This window comes from Brienomyrus brachyistius, chromosome 6, assembly GCF_023856365.1.
Source record: "Brienomyrus brachyistius isolate T26 chromosome 6, BBRACH_0.4, whole genome shotgun sequence".
Lineage (NCBI taxonomy): Eukaryota > Metazoa > Chordata > Actinopteri > Osteoglossiformes > Mormyridae > Brienomyrus > Brienomyrus brachyistius.
This window is the reverse complement of record NC_064538.1, coordinates 29,097,370-29,120,313: the sequence shown is the minus strand read 5'-3', so window position 1 is coordinate 29,120,313 and position 22,944 is coordinate 29,097,370. Positions and strand designations below refer to the sequence as shown.

The 22,944-nt window shown below is 42.8% G+C and overlaps 1 protein-coding gene across 2 annotated transcripts in view; it reads left to right on the top strand.

Moving 5' to 3' along the window:
* The window catches only part of phactr3a (phosphatase and actin regulator 3a), a 30,235-nt gene extending 7,938 nt beyond the window's left edge, over positions 1-22,297 (top strand). Inside the window, exons 2-13 of one of the 2 annotated variants that reach the window (XM_049017622.1) lie at positions 7,376-7,537; positions 7,747-7,824; positions 9,116-9,244; positions 9,613-9,834; positions 9,926-10,115; positions 10,207-10,403; positions 10,742-10,895; positions 19,280-19,335; positions 20,518-20,579; positions 21,168-21,308; positions 21,433-21,509; positions 21,835-22,297. In XM_049017622.1, coding sequence (XP_048873579.1) covers positions 7,376-7,537; positions 7,747-7,824; positions 9,116-9,244; positions 9,613-9,834; positions 9,926-10,115; positions 10,207-10,403; positions 10,742-10,895; positions 19,280-19,335; positions 20,518-20,579; positions 21,168-21,308; positions 21,433-21,509; positions 21,835-21,850 — 1,484 coding nt within the window. In that variant the 3' untranslated portion in view covers positions 21,851-22,297. Of the gene's footprint in view, positions 1-7,375; positions 7,538-7,746; positions 7,825-9,115; positions 9,245-9,609; positions 9,835-9,925; positions 10,116-10,206; positions 10,404-10,741; positions 10,896-19,279; positions 19,336-20,517; positions 20,580-21,167; positions 21,309-21,432; positions 21,510-21,834 lie in introns of both variants that reach the window. The other variant, XM_049017621.1, reaches the window with a different exon arrangement.
* The last annotated feature ends 647 nt before the right edge of the window (positions 22,298-22,944 follow it).

The following is a 22,944-nucleotide window of genomic DNA, read 5'->3' as shown; positions in this document are numbered from 1 at the left end:
CATGGATGGCAGCAGCGCAGTAATAGGAATATGCTGCACATGGATGGCAGCAGCGCAGTAACAGGAATATGCTGCACATGCATGGCAGCAGCGCAGTAACAGGAATACGTTGCACATGCATGGCAGCAGTAACAGTAATACGCTGCACATGGATGGCAGCAGCGCAGTAACAGGAATATGCTGCATATGGATGGCAGTAGCGCAGTAACAGGAATACGTTGCACATGCATGGCAGCAGCGGAGTAACAGGAATACGTTGCACATGCATGGCAGCAGCGCAGTAACAGGGATATGTTGCACATGCATGCTAGCAGCGCAGTAACAGGAATACGCTGCACATAGATGGCAGCAGCGCAGTAACAGGAATATGCTGCACATGGATGGCAGCAGCACAGTAACAGGAATACGTTGCACATGCATGGCAGCAGCGCAGTAACAGGAATACACTGCACATGGATGGCAGCGGTGCAGTAACAGGAATATGCTGCACATGGATGCCAGCAGCACAGTAACAGTAATACGCTGCATATGGATGGCAGCAGCGCAGTAACAGGAATATGCTGCACATGGATGCAATGGCAGGTCTCTCTCATCCAGGTACAGTTTTTTGGTGTGACGCTGTGTGATCTGACAGGCCAAGGTGCTTTGCTGACATCCTCAGTAATTGCAGAGCAGTCACACTCTTCTTCAGTCTTCCATACACAGCTCTCTGATTAGTCTTGGTGGTTTCCCTGCCAGATGCACCTCCAGGGTTCCACACTAACAATTTTTTGTTCCAGGAACATTTACCAAATCTTACAATTAAGGTATGGAAATGTTCAAAGTGTCCAGTTTTCCTGATGTTCCCAGAATGTTATCCCACTACTACAACTAACAATAATAATATAAAAACAAATGTCGGGCATGACAGAGCAGCAGGTCACGCTGTCTCTTTACTCATCAAAGGTCATGGGTTCAAGGCTGGAAGGTGTGTTTTAGGTATACACATATAGCATCCATCCATCCATTTTCCAAACCGCTTATCCTACTGGGCCGCGGGGGTCCGGAGCCTATCCTGGAAGCAATGGGCACAAGGCAGGGAACAACCCAGGATGGGGGACCAGCCCACCGCAGGGCACACTCACACACCATTCACTCTCACATGCATTCCTACAGGCAATTTAGCAACTCCAATTAGCCTCAGCATGTTTTTGGACTGTGGGGGGAAACCGGAGTACCCGGAGGAAACCCCACGACGACATGGGGAGAACATGCAAACTCCACACACATGTGACCCAGGCGGAGACTCGAACCCGGGTCCCAGAGGTGTGAAGCAACAGTACTAACCACTGCACCACCATGCCGCCCCACACATGTAGCTCTTTTGTAAAATTAAATTATGAAACAATACAACATTAATTGCATTAAAAGGATGTTCAGGTACCATGTTTACATCGACAGAACCTTTGTTAAAATGTAATCTGTGGAAATTACATTCAATTAAGAGCACAGTAAGAATGTTCTCTGCCAACTTTGAAAAGACCTTCATGTAACATTGGCTGAAGTTCTGGGAATGTTCCCTGTTAGCTGGGTCAGAAGCAGTTCACATTGTAGGCTGGCAAAAGCTACTCACAGTGTTGGCGTCAAGGTGGGGCATTTGAAGGCATTGCCCCCCCTAGAGAGTTGCCACGCCCCCCCCCTACATGCTCCAGCACCCACCACCACAGGCTCCAAAATATTCATTTTTATATCTAATTATTTTTCAGATATTAAACATGTAAACATTCACGAAATTAATAAAGAGCGGTTTCAAATATTTTTTGTCATATTATAAATTCACTTGAAAGAATGTAGGCTAGTTGGTGCTGAATGGTTGTTGCTTTAGTGCAGCATTTGACTTTCGCGCGGAAAATATGATAAAATAGAAATTTCAACCGCCAGCGGTCACATTAGGGTAGCGATTCATTCAACTGAGCAGCCTCTTTTCATAAGGGTGTGTAATTCAAGAGAACGATTCATTCAACTGTAATGGTTATTTGTGACTGAAAATGGATATAAGAACGTGGCTAAGTGGTGGAGGTTCATCTCGGCCTCCTCCAGCAGGTCGACAAGATGATGTCGTTATTTCTTCAACTGTCAGCACCGACTCCACCGAAGGAACTGATAGCAACAACAATAATTAATATAAATTGTCTACTGTCAGGTTGAATTGGAGACTGTGTCAATGAAAAATATTATGTATGTTTCAGTTTAGTGTATGCAGTCATATGTCTATTGACAAATGTAGCAATAGATTTTGTTTGTTGAAAATTCATTATTACATTGTAAATTTGTAAATGCATTATGCAGGTCATTTTCACTTTCACCAGAAAGCTACCGTCCTAAACCAAACTCCACTCTTCGTTTACAAATTTTACTCGGATCAGAAGAAATTGACAATAGGCCTATATCTGCCAGTCTGACAGCATGTAGTGAAATCCTCAACAATTGATATATAATCTTACAAAGTTTAATAACGAGGGGAAATTGGTGAATAAGTTGCAGTCTTAGGAATCACAAAAAAAAAATATATATATATATATATATATATATATATATATATATATATATATATATATATATATATATATGCGCATATGAAAGGCGCTTGTTTACTTTTCATTAGTCCTGTGATCTTAGGGTTTGCATGACAGGGGGGCTGTTATGATGACTGACCACTTGTCTGGGTCTTTTTTTGCTGTTGATGGCAGCCAACATTAACATCGCTGGGAATCCCGTGACCCACGGGAGTCACGAAAAATTGTCAACCTCTAGTGTCGCTCATATGGATATAGTTCACGATCGATAGTGCCCCCCCCCCCCCATAGTCAGTTAGATGTCAGCTCGGTAGATAAGCTCTGACCCCAGCTTGGACCCCACCACACGAAGCAGGGAACACCTGGATGCCTGGAGTCCGTCATGTGGCTCAAACTTACAGCAGAGGTTACACACTGTGTACGTACACATGATTTTGGACACACATAAGGCTCATCTGTTATGGACCAGTTTATTATGTTAATCGGTTATAGGTTAAGGTTACTGTCATCAATGGCTTTACACATGTACAAAGCGTGATGAAACAAGGTTTCCCCATGACATACAACAGGGTGTGAGGGGTGTGAAGGGTATAGAAAGTCAACATAAGGTCGTCTTACTGCTGTAAATATCAACTATAGATGCATTATTGGTGGGTAATGCTGTGTACTAAATATAATTCTGAAGGTAGTTTGGATGAAAATACTGTATTGTGCCAAGTATCAGTCAAAGAATACAATTAAAATCTGGATAAGTGTATATTTGCTGAGAAATTAAACACAATTTAATATTAGAACATTCAAATTAAATGTAGCACAATTAAAACTAAAAAGACTTTACTCTGTAGTCAAAAAACGTTACTGATATCTTCGGGGCACCCCAGTCATTCCATGTGTTTATATCTTAATTTATTGAATAACTCAATGAGGTATTGATAAGTCCAGACTTGGAGTTTTAGTGGCTGAGTGAACAAATACACTTCTGTATTGGGTGGTCACTGCAAATACTGGGATGACTTTAGCAGAGGTTTTGAAACGGCTATGCTGTCACACTTTGAGAGATATAATATAGTTTTACAGCAACATGATGACGATTTCAACATCATATTCTTTTCACTGCTTAGGAATATTGGGGGACACTGGGGGGACACTGGAGTGCATTTAGTGTGGGCCAGAGGCAGGAATGTATCGTACAATCATCCCCACTTCTATACACCTTTGGATGCTGTACACCTGCTGGAAAGCAGTGGATGGCTTCTTCACACCTTAACCCTTGATTTATTGAGTTTATTTTCTTAGCTGCTCATAATCTTAACCACTTTACACTGTTGGAGCATGTTAATATGTCCTTTGCTCAATGCTTATATCAGTTTTCTGCCACAAAATGCATTTGATTTTTGTTCCCAAACATGTACCTATTGAGCTGAGCCCATCGAGCAGGGCTCAACATTGTTCTTAATGGTCTGAGTACATCTCTCTTGGCTTGGAGCACTCGTTCAGCGTCCTGCCCAGCCAGATTCATTTTAACAGCCCAGAGGATAATGAATCACTTTGGGTCCTTGATTTTTTTTCCATCTCCAGCAGCTATTAGCCAAATGAATCACAGTTCCTCAAAGCCACGGAGAATGAATAAGTTTGGCCACATTTCACAGTATGGAGGAAAGTCAGCCTACAGGGCATAAGGGGCAATGAGGTGCAAGATTAAAACCATGTGATGCCGTGACTAACGAGCATGCATAACGCTGCCTGTCACCACAGCCACAGAGCCACAGCCAGTTCCAGGACATGCTGAATGATTATTTACTCTGTCTGCAATGTCATTGGCTACTAGGCTTCACCACAGGACTGATAGATTTCATTTACCATGTACAAATTAATTTAACGTCAAATATGTGAAGGAGGAGCCCTGGTCCACCAGGAAGACTGCACTCACGGCAGAAATAACCAAAATATACTCATTAGTAAAAATGCGCTTTCACTTTTCTTAATGACTTTATTAAGATTCTTTCATCACCACTGTATAGCTGAGAGGTTGATACCAAAATGAACCAATGGTCATTTGAGGGGCATAGGTTTTTAAAATGAAATTCACATTGCGCTACCGAATCCACTATTAACTGCAGGCCACAGAGCAGCATGCCTTTATTGAAGTGACTATTAATGCACGAGAGTGAGACAAGTTTCTATTCTATTATTTCTCTAAATACGAGCCTTTGAAACGCTTTGAACTTGTGAGCACAGTGCAGCAAAATGTGAGCACAGCTTACTACATATAGACATATGATGTCTGGTACATGTGACAGTATATGATGTAGCAGGGAGTTCTGCATTTTGGGCTGCACACGTTGAGACTCTCCTTGTTGGAACGCAGTGCAGGATGCACCACTTATCACTGCCAGCATGCTGTGCTACTACAGCCTGACGCTGTGCCATTGCTGCCAGGTTTGCATTCTGCTGCGTGTGCAGCAGGGGTACCCTCTGTACTGCAAACACCATCGACTGGTCAGGGAACACTGTAGACCTTGCATTACATACTGCAGTTCTGCATTTTCCACTGCACACCCCCAGAACCATCCTAGATGATAAAGCATTCGTCTTTCTTGTGACATCGAGTAACACACTTGAGTCACAACAGTAAAGTCAGGCTCGTGCCTGACCGTTTTGCCTAAACAATTGAAAGTGGCCCACTTTTGAGGCTCAGAGTGCCGCTCACAGATTAAAATTACTGAGCTTCCCTCCCCCGGTTACCATTAAACCACAAGAAAATGAACTAATCACCAACAGCCACATTATATTTATGAAGTATGACCCTGCCAATGTCCCATTAGCAAATATATATACACACACATATATATATATATATATATATACTGTATATATATACACACACACACACACACACAGTATGTATATAGATAGATAGATAGATAGATAGATAGATAGATAGATAGATAGATAGATAGATAGATAGATAGATAGATAGATAGAAAATATCTTAATCCTGTAAAATGGTGGATAAGGACTATACTGAAGATTTCTGTGGAATCGTTCTTTAAATTGCTTTCCTCGTGTTGCAAATCGGGGGATGCTGGAAGTGTGGACGGGCTGTGATTGGCTGCTGTAGGTCTTCTGTGGGAGCCTCACCGCATAGCAACAAGCCCCCCCCCACCACCACATAGTGCCCCAATCACTGTACTCCTCCAGCAACCATGTCCTCCGCCTAACAACCTCCATCCATCCTTACTGTTCTACCCAGCAACCCCCCCCCCCCACAAACACACACACACACACACATACAGACACACGCATACACATACACACAGATTCTCCACACCGAATTGTGATACTGTGCCTCTGAGGAGCTGTATCCATGACAACAGCAAGCTGACCGCTGCATCGCCTCTCTGGCTGACCTGGATTCTGTGCTTACGGTTACTGGGGCAGACTTATGCTCCGGATACCTAGGGTGGTGTTTGTGGGCCCTCCCCGCCTTGAATGGGGAGGACATATCTGCCCACAAGCAGTCATTTCCACATTCATGGATGGCCTCCGCTGCCTTTAAAAGGCTCCTGACTTGGCAGAACTGTGGCTTGGATATTTGGCCACATCTGAATTTGCACTTTTTTTGTCCCTTCCTGCACGCCATATTGATGTAGCTGTAGGATGATGGTACTGCATCTGTCTCCTGGGTGGAGTGGCACTGGTAGGTTGACACTGCAGTGAAATTGCTTTACTGGCCTCAGTGGACGCACTGGGGGGAGTTGCAGAGGAGTGTTTCCCAAACCCTGTGCGGTAAAAACTTGCTTATCTCACAGTGTACAGTAGTAAAAATAAATCACAGAGGTTTGCAGATGCATGTAAAATGGCCAATACATTCTGCACAAAGCAGATCTCTCACTTAGACGTGAGCAGGATGTGCGTAATACCCATAAATACCCTGAAAAGTTACAAAAAGGTACATTTCCAAAGTATAAAAAAACTATATGCTTTAACTTAGCTAAAATCTGAATGAGGCTAGATGAGGCAGCATTTTCAGGGTATTGGTAAAATCTGAGTGTAATTTTTTATCAAAACAGATAAGCCAGGCTGTGTAATATGGAGGATTTGCCAGCGATACTGAAGCTCAGATAGGGGACACACATTACCTCACACTAAGATCGTACTGTATGTCAGCTATGAAATATTCACAAGATGACTAATGAAAAACAACAAAGGGAATCCTGTGTCCCGCACCATATTACCCTTAGCTCAGCACTATGTTATAAAGGTTACGCATTATTCCTTCAGTAGAATACCACATCTTTTGCTATTCTCATCATACATTTCAGTTAATGTTGCATTAAAATCCTTAAATCAGCATTTCCCAGTCCAGTCCTTGGGGACCCCACATTTTTGCTTCCTCCCAGCTCCCAGATTGGGAAACACTGCCCTAAATAATAGTCAGGTCTTCTGCAGAAAACCTTAATGGCAAACGGCAGAGCATAAAGCTATGCAGTGTAAGACAACTCGCCTTTGTGCTCTCAGACTCCATCTGAAAGAGGAATGTGGTCAGTATGGGTGGGTGAGATGTGCGTGTGAGAGTTACAAAGCTGCTTACCCTGTCCTACACACATGTAACAGATGACTGAAGGCATGAATTTGTAAACTGGCTGAAACCCAAGCTGCTGTTTTACCATTAGTCATGAGACTTAACTCACATTTCTTCAAAAAATACCCACCTAGAGCAATGGATAAGTAATCAGCTGAATGTGCTTTGTGACTTATCTTGGATGATATTATTGCCTTAACATCAAAGTGAGGTTCAAGTTTGGTTTTTGTTATAGATCTAATGGACCAGCAGAGGGCGCTGCATTCCGCGGGACTGGTTACCGGGCTCCGCACGCCTCCTATTGGCCGCAAGAGCAAGCTGGCCTCCCTGGGCCGGATGTTTAAGCCATGGAAATGGAGGAAAAAGAAAAATGAGAAGCTAAAGCAGAGCTCCACAGGTGAGATGTGGGTGTTTAGGGACATTTGGTGGTGAAAGTAAGCTACTATGTCTGAGTGGCGATCAGTGTGTTTAGTGTAGTTTATTTAAGTAAAGTGTTTGTGTGTGTGTGTGTGTGTGTGTATGTGTGTGTTTGTGTGTGTGTTGTGTGTGCTTGAGCTGGAAGGACTGGCAGCCATAGTGACTGTGGCATTTGGCTACATCCCATAGCTCTGGAGAAGAAGGCGGCAGTACGGCAGAACCGGGCAGAGCTTGTCAGAAATGAGCGGTCAAGCGTGGCAGGGGCAGGTGAGGGGGACTGGGTGGGGCTGGGTGGGGCTGGCTGGGGCTGGGTGGGGCTGGGTGGGGCTGGGTGGGGCTGGTGCTACCATACATAAGGCTGTAGGAATAAAATGGAGGGTCTACAGGCCACCAATCAGCCAATCAGCAGGTGACAGAACAGACCCCCATATCCGAGCAGCTTTATTAACTATCGTTACCTGACAGGCTTTTTTAGCAGCTGAGCTTCACTGCAGGGTATTAATGTGAATAAAAACTAAATCTATTTAATCAATTTAAAATATTTACCTTTAATGGTGAAATTATTGCCCCCTGCAGCCTTGTACTGGATAAGTGACGGACGGATAAAATCTTAACTTAAAACACAATAAATACTCTACTTTTTTTTTTTTTAATTAATGGTTTAATGGCATGAGTTTTTTATATAATGTGTGAATCAGCATTATATATGTTTAAGATTAATGCTAAAAGAAAACGTATACTGACACGAATACTCAAACTGTAAGTTGCTGCAGTGCAGTCAGTTTTGATGCATGTCATCTTATTTAATTTTATTAGCAAACATGCAGAGCCAGTCAGGGGGCAAAATACAAGCCATTTAGTGCATTAAACATTGACATAGAAACTTGTAAGTTTCTGATACAGTGATGTTTATTTCCCATGGTACGAGTACAGTATCCATGAGTGACACGTTCCAAGGCCTACCTTGGATGGTCAAAACTGTGGATAACACGAACCATCCGCAGACCCCATATATAACGTGATGTTTGTGTACATCAATATAACAAAGTATAATTGATACATTTTTGCACAGTAAGACAATACCAACGTTAAATGAAGTAATAATAAAATACATGGTACATTATAATATAGCAATCCACAGTGTGGCTCCCTCAAATGAAAGAAATTCTGATGTTTTAACCTAATTCTCAAGAAACAATAGAGCAAAGAAAAAATATTGTGTCTCAAGGGATGACGGAGCAATGAAAATCATGCTTTTAATACTTCTAAACGCTTTATTTCTAGAATTTTCCTTTTTTTGGGGAACAGGGTAAACCTCAGACAACTGCAACTGCAGATACTAATACCATGGATTCAGGGGTCCCACTGTACTGTATGTGTGTTTTGGCATTTTTGTATATCCACCCAGCCCCTGGAAGAGGACCCGGGCTTCTGGCCTGAGTAATATGAGCTACTCTGCTGGCCACAGGCAGACCCCAGCCCTTATTGCAATACTTACTGGCTGTATGAGCTGCTGTCATGCTATGTGATGGTGTTGTTTTCTTCTTTCCCACTGTAGATTTCGTACTGGCCTGTGCACAGGGCCCTCTGGATTCAGACCCCTCTCAACAGGGCAGCTCTGACATGGGGGAGAAGGAGGAGTGGACCCTGGAGGACATGGACTCTGATAAGGACTGCCCATCAGCAGGTTAGATGATCCGTAGAACAGACTCCATGACTCTGAGTCTCTGAGGAGAATTTCAGTTACTTCTGGGACAGAGTAGTGATATTATTGGGATGGGGGTTTTATTTATTTACTGGGTATGATGCAGAATAGTCTATACCCAAGTAGAACAAATTGTATGTCTCAGCTAGACCTGATAATGATACCTGTGCTCTGTCTCCCCTGGTGCCATTTGTCTGGAAAGTTGTGAGTTCACACGGCACCACTAGGTGGGAGTAGATACCACTTGAAAAGTGAATTGAATTACTCACAGCTACCCTAAACACTGACACCAAATCAAGAGCTGCCAAAGGAGCAATAATATGTGAGTGTAAGTATTTTTCTTCCAGCAGGGAGGATCAGTGCACATCCCAGTGACGTACTGGGGAAACTCAACGCCGTTGCGGGAGTGCAAGACCAGCAGGATGACTGTGCTGACACTGTTTCTGAGGGAATTTGCGAAAACCACGAAGAGGAAGAAGAAGCCAGAGAAGACACAGCAGTGGGGGATGCCGGTGCAGCCCCCCAGCCCAGTCTTGTTGCCAAAACGCTGCCCAAACACGGGACTATGGAAGGTCAGGGGCTCTGAAAGAGTGCAGTTTGAATGAGAGAGAAGTACGGTAAGTAAGTAAAGTCTTTGCTCATTGTCAGTTTTTCTCTCTCCAGACTCAGGCAGATTCTCCCAGTCCCCCCAGCAGAAGATCTCTGCTTTCCCCAAAGACTCACCTACTCTGCGAGGACAGAGCTCCACCCCAACAGGGTCACCTCACCTGGCAAAGCTTCATTCATCACTGCCCCCTAGCTGCATCATTGAGGAACTGCATCGTGCCCTAGCCACCAAGCACCGGCAGGACAGGTGAGCCCTGTGCCACCACATCTTGACGTTCCCCTCAATCTCATCTCCCTGGTTAGTGACTGACGGACGCCGATGATTGCTTTCTCCTTAGCTTTCGTGGGAGAGAAGGCCGCTCATCTCCAAAGCGGCGATCTGAGGTTCAGCTGTGCAGCGTAGATCAGGGCAGAGCTGGAGAAGCTGAGAGCAGGAAGGACTGTGAGGAGAACAAGGAGAACCTGTGGCAGGACACCTTCCACAGAGATGGCTTCTCATTTGACCAAGACAGCTGGAACAACTCTGTCATCTCTGGTGAGCCTGTGATGATCATCACAGATAGGTTGACATAAAAGCTCAGCTGATACATCTTGTTTGTGTATTTGTTTTTGTAATTATTACATTGTGGGGGCTAGATTTCTCAACAATGTGCTAAAATCCTGCAACTTTCTACCTTGGGGAAACATGTTTTTGGTATGTTTTGATTAGTGTTTATGCAGTGCGATTGTATACATGTGTTTTGTGAGCAGACTATAAATGCGCACATTTCATTTTGTAAGGCATGCATTGTGAGCATACTGGAACCATGTACAGTTGTGTACTATGAACAGTCAGTTTGTGTGAGCATGTCCGCCTCTGTGTGTGTGTCTCAGGAACGCTGCCACGCAGGATGAAGAAGGAGCTCCTAGCCGTGAAACTGCGAAACCGGCCCAGCAAACAGGAGCTGGAAGAGAGGAACATCTTCCCCTCGCGCAGTGACCTGGAGCGGCAGCAGATCCGGCAGCAGATCGAGACCAAGCTCGCCAAGTGAGTGTGAATGTCACTAAGGGTCACTGAACATTATCTGAACGACAGTATGACCTGGGTGACTCATATCAGTCAGTAACACAGGGTGGAATCCCCACGTCTGTCATAGTGAAGGTGATTAATTGTCATTGTTGACACACCAGAGCACAATAACAAAATGCGTCCTCTGCATTTAACGCATATGTGAGATAGCAGTGGGCATCGCTTACTTAGTGCCCGGGGGAGCAGCGCATGGTGGGTGGTATCTTGCTCAGGGTGCCTCACTGGTCGGGGATTCAAACCAACAACCTTTCAATCACAAGCATGCCTTCCTAACCATTAGGTCCATTGTCCATTGTCCCATTGAGACAAGTTGTCAGCTTCAAATCTGGCAAAGGAGGCTTTATTAAAATAATAAAACACATTACTACAGAGTAATTGTAAATTACAAATTTAACAGTTTTGGAAAGAATTTTCAAGTGCTTAGGGGGTATTTTGAATATTTTCTAACGTCTTTAGATAAAAACAGAATAACGATGCTACATTATTGTTCATTTGTACAACTTAGTGTTATTTTACAAATCATAAAAGTCCGGTCAATTAATTACTCATCTGGTTAATTATAAATTATTCTTGTTTTGTGTGTATGTTCTAAGTAGTTGTGTGTATTATCATTGATTAGTTGTAGTGTGTGTGTTTGTGTCATTTTAGACTGACATTCTCTACTGCTTAATTTAAAACTCAATCACACTTTTATGTGACAGGGTCTAAAAAAGACGTGGAAGAGTGTTTGTCATAGATCTTGTGTTGGTGTGTTTATCTTAATCTTACAAAACAGAACCTTCTTTGATCATTGCGGTCAGCCTTTCTGCTTCTTTGAGGCTGATCCTTGCCACAGTTTTATGCAATCATGTTTCAAAAACAGGTGTCGTAAAAGGAGGACCCATGCTAAGTCATGTTTTATTGGATGGTGGGTTTGCTAGAAATATTCATTAGATGAAAGAATTTTCAGTTCTGTCACAACACTGGAGATCATCTGTCGGGGACTTGCCTTGGTTACAAGCACAGCAAATTCTTTTTAATATATTGATACACTGATCAGCCCTGCGTTGTGTTGGCGACTGGGTTCCGCCTGCGCCCCTTGTGCCTGGGATGGGCTCCGGTCCCCCCGCGACCTTAATTGGGATTCAGCAGTTATGGTGATGGATGGATGGATGGATGGATGGATGGATGGATGGATGGACACACCGATCAATCATGACATTAAATCCACTTGCCTACAGTATGTAGGTCCCAATCATGCCACCAAAACAGCTGTGATCTGTGGAGGCATGGACTCCACAAGACCTCTGAAGGTTTTCTGTCGGATCTATCACCAAGGCGTTAGCAGCACACCCTTTAAGTCCCATAAGCTGCAAAGTGGGGCCTCCATGAATCAGACTTGTTTGTCCAACACATCCCACCTTGAACTGTCTTTCATGTTCCTCAGACCATTTCTGAACAATTTTGCAGTGTGACAGGGCGCATTATCCTGCTGAAAGAAGTCACTGCCATCGGTGAATATCATTGCTATGAAGGGGTGTACTTGGTCTGCAACAATGTTTAGATAGTTGGAAAGTGTCAAAGTAACATCTATATAAATGCCAGGACCCAAGGTTTCCCAGCAGAACATTGATCAGAGCATCACACTGCCTCCACCGGCTTGCCTTCTTCCCATAGTGCATCTTATTGCCATCTCCTCCCCAGGTAAATGATACAAAGGCACCCAGCCATCCATGTGATGTAACGGATAATGTGACTTATCAGGACAGACCACCTTCTTACAGGCTCCATGGTCTGGCGCTTTCTCTGATGGACAAGGGTCACCATGGGCACTCTGACTGGTCCCCATACACAGCAATCTGCAATGCATTGTATGTTTTGACTTGTTTCTGTCAGATCTTGCATTAACTTCTTCAGCATTTTCTGCTGCAGTAGCTCTCCTGACAAGACGAGACAGGCTAGCCTTCGCTTCTCATATGCAGCCTGTCACCAGGTCACCGGTTGCCCCTCCTTTGGCCACTTTTGATACTGACCACTGCATACCGGGAGCAAGACCTGCCATTTTGGAGATGCTGAGACACGGTTGTTCAGCCGTAACAATTTTACCCTTGTCAGAGTGGCTGAGATCTTTACATTTACCACTTTTTCTGCTCCCAGCACATAGACTATGTAATGCCCCCCTTGACAGATGCTTTTATAATAAGATAATCAATGTTACCCAATTCATGCCCATGTGCTGATACTAATGATTTGCTGTTATGGATTATTTGCATTTCAAGATTACATTCTGGAAAAGGAAATGTAATGTATTTTTACACTCTAAAACCAGAAATATCCATATTATAACAAATGGAAATTTAAAAATTCATTTTTAAGCTAGGGACACAATAACAGTCACCATTTAGTATTGCCCCTGAATTCCCAGGACCTTATCTGTGGGGTATATAGTGAGAGGCAGAGAAAGGCTTTGCATTATTGTCCTAGATAAACAGTGAGAGGTAAACGGAGCTCTTTATATTGCAGTTAGAGCTTTTTAGTTGGCAAATTCCAGTCCAGAGCTGCCTCTGTCCAAGAGAAACTACATGCTATCTTGGTAACTTCAGGTTGCCACTGTAGTCAGTGAAGTATCACATGAAACTGAGTATTGCATTATTGTTCTTTTTATTGCTTAGACAGAGTACTTATAGACAAAACATTTTACAGATCATTTTAATTTTACAGCTGGATAATCTGATGGATGAATTTTGTGTAAGTACATGGTGAACAGAACAAGAACTAGGTCTCTCCTGGAATTTTAACCATTATCCATCAAGGTTAGAATTCTATGTCCTTAAACGTGACGTCATGTACCACTTTAGAAAAAATGACCATAAGCTGTGAAGCTGCTGGTTTTGGATGGATGATGGAAGCAGATGGCAGGAGGAAGGATTAGCAGGAGAGGAACAGCCAGTGTCCTACAGGCACAGAGACAACTTCAAGAGCATCGTGGTGGCTGGCCATGGCCCACTGGACACTGGACAGTGCTGTACTGCTCCTCAAAATACCAGGCATGGAGTATTTTACACAAGAACACCTGGTTTTAGTAACAGCCACTCTCAGCAGAGCCAGATAAGAATAGTAACTCAGCACTATTCTGAGACTGGGACATTGGCCTAAGGAACCTTGTTTAAAGCTTCTAAAAACATCCTAACCCCAGTGTTTTATGACACTGTATCAGTGTCCATTCAGGACAGACACTAAACAAACAGGTTATATGAAGACATAGGCTGCTGCCGGCTTGCATAATAGGGCATGAATCAATACTGTGGAATAAAGGAAAATCTATCATGGTGATAGAGGCATCATTTGGTGAGCAACCTGTCACTCTACACCTGGAAAGTTAGTGCTAAAAAATACATTTTTTACCTCTCAACATTTCAGCTGATGATGCAACCCACTCTTGTCTTTGCATCAGCACTGGGCAATTCATTGCATTCTCAGTACTACACTTTGTTAACATTTTCATGTCTGCATGGCTAGGAATCTTCACACTGTTTTAAAGCGTTAAGCTAAGGTCATAACAGAAGATTATCTGATGAGTTTGTCACAGTGTTTTGGGTGAAGTAGACACTCGTAGACACCCACTTACTACAATAAACATGATCCATGTAGCATTTAAACTGTCTGGCTCCAGCATAGAGCTGTTTTTGCAGAATTTGACTGTGCCCAAGCAGTGAAATTATGAGTGTATGTCCTGACATTTCATGTTTTTAGCATCATATTGAAGTTTTTATGTATGTAGGGCTTTGCATCAAAGATATAAACATCACCAGGTCTCCATATTAATATTTAATAATAATGAGTAATGTCACGTACTGTGCTCAATGCAAATTAAATGTGAAATTTATATGTATTAATATTTTTTCACACTCCCACGCTTTGCTTAAAAAAGAAAAAGCGAACATAGTTGTTTATCTGTGATTCTTTTGTTTGTCAGTCATCAACTGATGTCACACTTGATGCAATTTGTATTGTGCCAAAGGATTCACATCATCAATCACAGATGGTCGGCGTTTCAGAGTAATAAAAAAATGCAGATTAATAGAACTTTTCATAACGTTTTTTCACGCTTCCTTTAAAACTGATGCACATTTTGTGCTGATTATTACCTCTTGAAAATGAGAATAAGAAACTGAGGGTGAAACAGGATATTTAACAGCGAGTTTTTAAATAAATTTTGGCATCGTGTAGAAAATGACACACACACACACACACACACATACACACACATATGGTGTAACTAGACATTACAACTATTAAACTATAAAATAGATATCTATCTAAGATCCCTAAAATACATCTGATCATGTACAGAGCAGTTGCCCAGTTGTTCTTTATTCACACGTAAGAAATCTCAGAACACAAACACTAAAAGAACAACAAACTCTCCGAGTACTGAACACCCTGTCTCTCAGCACTATTTATATTCATGTTTGAAAAAAAATAAGTTATCATTTTCTTTGTGGAAACCAGGTTAGCAGTATCTCTGATGTAAAAACAAAAACACAGACAGGTGTCGTTTCACATGTGCTATGACATTCCTAAACGGCAGAAAGGAATTTCAGCTGTCAGATACTATTAAGCTGTCTAGTTTTCCTGTATTACATGGTGGTGGTCAGTGTATTGAGTTCTGCAATGGTATTGGGCTTAGTGTAGCAGGAAAACACAGATTCAGCATTCTTTATTGCATCAGCTGGGCCTTCATTAAGGTGAGGCTGTTCCTCACAGACTGATGTGCGATTGGAAGTCACAGGGTCAATTTTGCTAAATTGATTTTTTAAATTAAATTCTGTTTTAGCATTTGTTATTGCATTACGAGGCGCACCAGTCATTACAGCGTAAGGATTTTTTACAGCGATGCTTATTCTGTTGACAGAGGGCAACAGGGCAGAGTCGTCTTTATGGGCATAGACTCTTTTCAGAGTCCCAGGAGAAGCTCTGCTGTAGCACCCCGAAGCCCTGAATGGTTCCAGGGCAAAAAGAGTAAGGAGCTATGGATATAAGTCTTAGTTAAGGTAGATATAAAGTGCAGCATTACTGAAAAAGGTCCATAGCATCAGTCACAGTAAAGAGCAAATTCAAAGCTGCATGGATACTGTAAGTAGTCGTTAGTCTTTTGTTTTACTCATTTGTTTTGGTTTCTCCACATTTATGTGTGCACATACCAATACACAAAGGAATGCCGGTGCCATGGATGGATATGACTCTCCATACTTACATCCTTTTTTTTTTGGGGGGGGGGGGTTACGTAATCACTTTGGTAATTATAGCCATGTCACCTCTCATTAGGTGAATGTACTATCTTTAGCTTTCAGACAAATCCATACTTATCAATCTTGCACCAGAACCGCAACGCTGCTTCTATATTTAGCGCAGGAACCTCAGAATAAGGCAGCCTCGCTACCCCCGCCTCCCCCGCTGCCTCTTACGTATCGCCGGCAGTCACGAGCCAGGCGGGAGGATGAGAACAATGCAGCGCGGACGGGCTTCTGTGGGAGGAAAATGATTAAAACTGCTGGCACTGCAGCAGAACTGCTCCTCGGCATCGATGTGACCGGAGAATAAATTACCTCAATAAGCTTCTCTGCAACCACCCCCCTCCCCCCAGCCCCGCCTTTCACTGGAGCTGTTATTTTTAGCTAAAAGGTTAGGGGCGGCTCTATTTTTAGAAGGTGCACTGTGTTCATCAGTATGCTTGGATGTGCAAGGACTGTCCTCATTCTCCTGCAGCACTGGGAAGGTGGTAACACCATGGGGCTGGAGCCCTATGTGACTCCACAGTCCCTGTTTTCCTCCAGCGATGAAGCCACATGCCATTACAGAATATTAGTATGCGGTCTCAAAAGACCGCTTTAAAACAGTCTCCATTTTCAGGTCTTTCGCTCATCAACAAGATACACTATGTAAAAATAATAATAATTTAATCGTATTATTGATTGAGTGTAAAACACAGTTTTAGAAATGCAAATCCTCTTCTGATGCTCTCAAGGCGCTTAATGGGTGTTTTATTTCCTGCACTGTATGTAGTGGTCGCTAGGCAACACAGTGGAATCAATAATATCGTGTATGGCCTTCAGCAGCACTATGGGAGAGATTTTCCATTTCATCTGTTCAAACTTTCATGTATCTCCCCGAAGCCCCACCCATCACGGCTGCTCTTACTATGTAGTCGTGACTTGCTGCTGTCCTCATGTCTCATCCATGGAGTGGTAGCCCTCTGGGTGAAAATGGGGCTGTAGTGGTACTGAAAACCCACAAAGAGAAATCACGTGAGCTGGAAAAAGGGGTATTTCTGGCGAGTGTAACTGCAGGTGCTCCCTGCGTGTTCCAAACGCGTGGGCGGACTCGGAAATCCCGAACCGACACATTGATGCTTCATGTGGTCTTTGGATTAATAACTCCTCTCTGCTTCTTTTCACAAGTGCCTGTGCCAGTCCATTACGTATGGGGAAGCACATCGACCCACGCAACAGTGTGTGCGACTGGCCACGAGAAATGGGGGCATTTTACCATTGGCTGTGCTATTGGGATCATTTGCCAGTGCGGCATCGGTCCAGTTTCAGCCTATGATCTTGCCGTATAACCCCAGTGTAGCTCGGGCAGATGGACGTGTTTGGACAGACGCCCCCCTCAGGCCTATGCTCGAGGTCCTCTTGCGAAGGTCTGACTTGGAGGAGTGGGTCACTGGGGTAGAACTGAGTGGTGATCCCACTATCTGTCAACCTTGGCCCTGAAACGTGGCCCTCAGTGTGGAGAGACAATTTTGTGCCAACCCCTCTGTTCCTCTGGCCTGTGTTGACATGATAGCTACAACCAAATGATCTGTCTGTCCAGAGTAGTACCACAGTCTTTTGTGTTGGGGTTCCTGTATCTGGCTACAATAACTTTCATTTACTGTCCAAAGTGAACATGTTTGTATAGGTACTAAAAGGACTTGTGTCTCCTTGGTAGAATGCATAGGTGTAATGTGCCTTCAGAATGCCACATCATAATGAAGAATGATAAATAGAAAACATAATGTTAATGTCTTAAGACCAAATTGTTTTCCATTAAATGTCTATGGTACTTATGACAAAGTAACCGCCATCGTACCTGCGTGCCTGAATCTCTTGAATGTATGGTAAACCTTGGTCATTATCGATTAAACTACTACAGCATTTGTAGTGTCCTCCAGCAAGGACTGTTTGCTTCAAACAAATGACCCTGGTTGATGTAAAGTGCTTTGGGTGACCGTAGGATTGCGCTTCTCCTCAGCTGTGCCATTAAGGAGCACATGACGGAAAACAATCCAGTACTAGAAGGAAATTGACTGCTATTTCTATACATTTTAGTTAAAACTTGCTCACAAAAATAGTGAGTTAGACAGTATCATCAGGTGTTTTCTGAGCGTGACATTTTCTCAGTTTGTGCAGGAAAAAAAAAAAATTTTCCTCGGTTTTACGGAAATCCTCACCTTGCAGCAATATTTGTAAGCTGCTATTGTGTGGAGAAAAACACCGTAGAAATTGTACTGTGTGTAAACATACAGTACAAAACACAGAAAACGTGATTATTATGGGAGCTTTGGATTTTTAGTATTTTCTAGAAAAAAAATCACCCTGTATCCCGGTAGATGCACGTGACTAACGTGCAGTTTATTAAACAGTCGATGTGATAAAAACATAAATGCTGCATTCGGTGGTATTATGGCAAAAATGCAGCGACTTGTGAGAATGCGGTGGGGAAATACCTCGTTTTCTGTCTGCTGACAATGAGAGCTGGCAATGAGAGCGATTGGGCGGGCATCCCTCCCTGCAGGATCCGGCGCCGCAGGAGTTAGCAGCGGCCGTGCGTGGGGATTTCTCACGTAATGCCAATTCGACGGGACTGTGCCTACGACACGAAGGAGGTTGGATCACGGGGACCGCTTGTAATACCGTGCACAGGTTGCGAGGCAGAATACAGACCGGATCCAGTCGGCGGCGGCGATCGCAGCCCGTGCGGGGAATCCTAAGGGCTGGGGTTCCGTTTATTTTTGCATTGACACCAAGTTGCCTATTTTATAATTTTATATTTTATACAAACAATCTGTAAGCCTTTAAGCTCGTAAACCGGGAGAAGAAGTCGGTATTGCTGGAACAAAACGGAGAATATTGAGACTTTTTTCCCGATGTGCAGGTTGACTCGAGCGTATGGAAGTCAGGTTTTAGATGGGAGCGCTTGGGGTTTCCCTGTAGGACTCGTTGCCGGAGGAGATCTGCTCAAAGGAAGCTGGTGTATTAAGACTGGACTGAAAGGGACTGAATCAAAATGGTCCAGAACGTGATACTGGTGTTTTTCCGCAGGAGATTAAGTCAACGGCCAGCTGTCGAAGAGTTGGAAAGCAGAAATATTTTAAAACGTGAGTACATTGGTCACTTTTTAAAAATTGTGATGGTATAACTGGATGTTTCCAGTAATCGTGTTTACAGTTAACTTAAGTGAACATTAATTGGATCTTTGTCATTATAAGCATATTATAGCTTATTATGAAGAATATAACAATATTTGTTTATATTTAATAGTAATTCACATTTTTACGAGGAATTATAAAGGAATTATAGTTTAAGTTATAAACTGAAATCTGCTGTCCGATACACCTCAACTGCTTTTCCCAAGACGAAAGCAAGAGCTTTTGGATTTCTGTTTTCTGTGGTTAACTATAAACTTATAATATAAATTTTCATGTTACATCCGTTTTCTTTTGCTTATGAAGAAAAGATTAGCAATAAAACCATCATATAGCCAAACACTGGAACTCCGTCTAAAACATCCCGCATGCAGGGGGTAGGTGGGGGGATTCCACGCTGCAGTTTTTTTTTTTTTTTTTTTACTAAAAATCCTTTCTCAATTCTAACCTTTAATCACCATGCTTCTTATTTAGTAATAGTACAATCGCCCTTCTGGATTGATTCCGAAATTCAGTCATCTCGATAACACACGAACCAACGTTCATGTAACGCACAAATTTCTGCCCTTAGGAAAGATGAAAATTGCAAATCCATATAGTTATTAGAGCCTCTTTGAGTGTCCTGTACATTTCCCACCCCACCGAAATCCTGCACTTCAGTATTACCTCCGGAGTCGTGACAGCCCTGATTGCTTTTGCTATGCTGTTTAAATCGAGAGAGGAGAAGGTTGGCTGGTTATTTCGATAGGAAAAAAAGGCAGAAAATGCGCATTTAAAGAACTACAAATAAGCAGTGTAACGCAGAAATGTCTGACCTTAGTAAGGATGGCAATTGCTAATCCATATAGTTATCAAACCATCTTTGTCCTGTGACAGACACATTCTACATTATTCACTGCTGCCCTTACCTTTCATGGCTGCCTATTTCCTTAAGATGTGTAACAACCAAATAATTAAACATGCTGAAGTAAATCAAATAATACATAGAAGAGAATGATGAAACTGTATATATCTTGCCTCCTGTTAATAATGGATACCTGCACAGATTTCCTTTAGGAATAAGGGTGTAACTCTTCGCCTTCCTCACTTTGTGTCATTGGTTTTCATGAGACATGATTCTCTCCTGCCTTTCAGAGAGGAATGATCAGACAGAACAGGAAGAGAGGAGGGAAATTAAACAGCGGCTCAACAGAAAGGTATGTTGGCCTTGACCTGCCATTTAACGTTTCTCCCCTTATTTATGGCCCATAACATGATGCTATAATGACGTGAGCAAATCTAGTTAAAAGCAACCAAGTCATATGTTTGCAAAAATACACACAAATACCAATCTAAAAAAAATCTGTTCGGTGGTCTTATAAAAATGTTGCAGGAGGTATTTGACACCTGCTGTTCAGAATAATGGGACACACACACACAGCTCCACAGCCTTGCACTTCTCATGCTGAGAGCTGGGGGTGCTCACTGCAACACCCAACCTTGGGCACATGCACGAAATCAGCACTGGCCTTCATGTGAGACAAGCTTACCAAGCATATGGGACTGGGATGGCATTTGACAACCAAAAAAAAAAATGTCAGGCAAACATAGAGATTGTGCAGATAAGCATTTTCTATCAGGTCTATCAGCCTGCGTACTCTGTGGGAGATGAGGTTCAGAGAAATGGTTATAAATGGCTTTGCGGGACAATAATAATGTTATAATAAATTGTGTTAAAATTTTCAATTCAAAGGATTCAAAGGATTGATATTTACTAATTGCGCTTCTCTAAATCTGTGTTCCAGCTCAACCAGCGGCCTACAGTAGATGAACTGCGGGACAGAAAAATTCTGATCCGCTTCAGTGATTACGTAGAGGTGGCTAAAGCTCAGGACTACGACAGGCGTGCAGACAAGCCTTGGACCAGGTTGTCTGCATCTGACAAGGTACTTGAGTCCAGTTATGCATAATTTGCTTAATTACAATTCTGCCATAATTCTTCCAGAATCAGGGATCCCACTGGACTCCCCTTAAGATAGCTTAACGACTGTCATTGCTTGTGTCCTGCAGGCGGCAATACGGAAGGAGCTGAACGAGTTCAAAAGCAACGAAATGGAAGTGCACGCATCCAGCAAACACTTGACGAGGTCAGTGAAAGTGTTTTCGTAGCAACTTCCAGGGCTATTGTTAGAAAACCTGCATGTTCTGAGCTTAAGATAGCCTGAACTCAATATAGCAGAACCAAAATCAGCACACAGCAGCAAATCCTGACATCCTTGATAAATGTGGCTGTAGGCACCTCCAGATTCCCTATAACTGCAACTCTCCATGTTTGTAACAGTGACCCTGGTAGCAGAGTGGCTTTTTCTGAGCACTGCACTTCCCTAAAAATAGCACGCTCCTCATCAGCATACCCCTCGTGACTAAAAACGTCGTTTTGTAACAATGCTGTCCCCATCTTCTCCCCTCCAGGTTTCACAGACCATAAGAGATGTTTCTTCTGTGAAGAACTACTAAGCCCTGTCTCACCGGGGAGCGCCTGGAGAGGATTCTTCCAGTGCCTTGGCCCATTCCTTGGGTGGTCATGATACTCTGGTAGATGGTTTTATGGTTGATGCTGCCTGGAAGAGATGCACTATGGTGCACTGAGCAATCTAACCAGGTTTAAAGTGGGCAGAAAGAGAGAGCGAAGGCATAAACGAGGACTCTTCTGGACAGAGTGCATCCATTCTTGGAACAAACTGTGCATGTCACCAGCTTTCCTACCCTTGAAAAAATAGTCCCAGGGGCATGGGCTCAATTCTGAGCAAATTTCATACTGTATAAATACCAATCTTGAAAGAATTGTCATTATTGTCATAATGATTACTTTGTATATTTGTGTGCAAAATAAGAATTTTTTAAAAGTCAATAAAAACAAGATCCTTTTGTGTTACTTCCTGTGTGGCTTTTCTTTGGGGAAATACTGGGATGTATTTTAGCTGTTGCAGGACAGGCGTTAGGCCTTAGTACTACAGGACTGGTAAATGGTAACAATTACTAAAGTAACAGATTTTCAAGATGAAAAAACCCACCCACATCAAAGCAACAACCCTCAGAGACACAATGTGGGAAAAAGTTGACCATGACAGGCTGAAATTCCTCAAAAATAGATAGTGACAGAGCCAGCAACTTAATTTCCAACTAGGCAGTTTTTTCCCCTATCTTGAGCTTTATGCTGCCTGGGATGGGCAATAACAGTCCCCTTCAAAATGCTGCACTGTATAAGCTACTGAAAGATGGAGGGATGGGTAGCTAATTATAGCTATATACTGTAGGCGAAACTGAATTTCATTTGTGTGGAACTTTCTGAATGTGGTTAACCTTTTGTGAAATCTGATCACAGAAATAAAATACCTTTAGTGATTTGTAAGAATAATATTTATTTTAATAATTTGTATACTTCATAAATAAAACATAACATTATAGCATAAATAAATGCAAGGCATAACTAAATAGGTTAGCAGGATGAAGAAATTATGTCTAGTTTGGACCTCTGCTGTTCCTGTGTCACACAGGCCACAAGTCTCAGTGCCTCTGCAT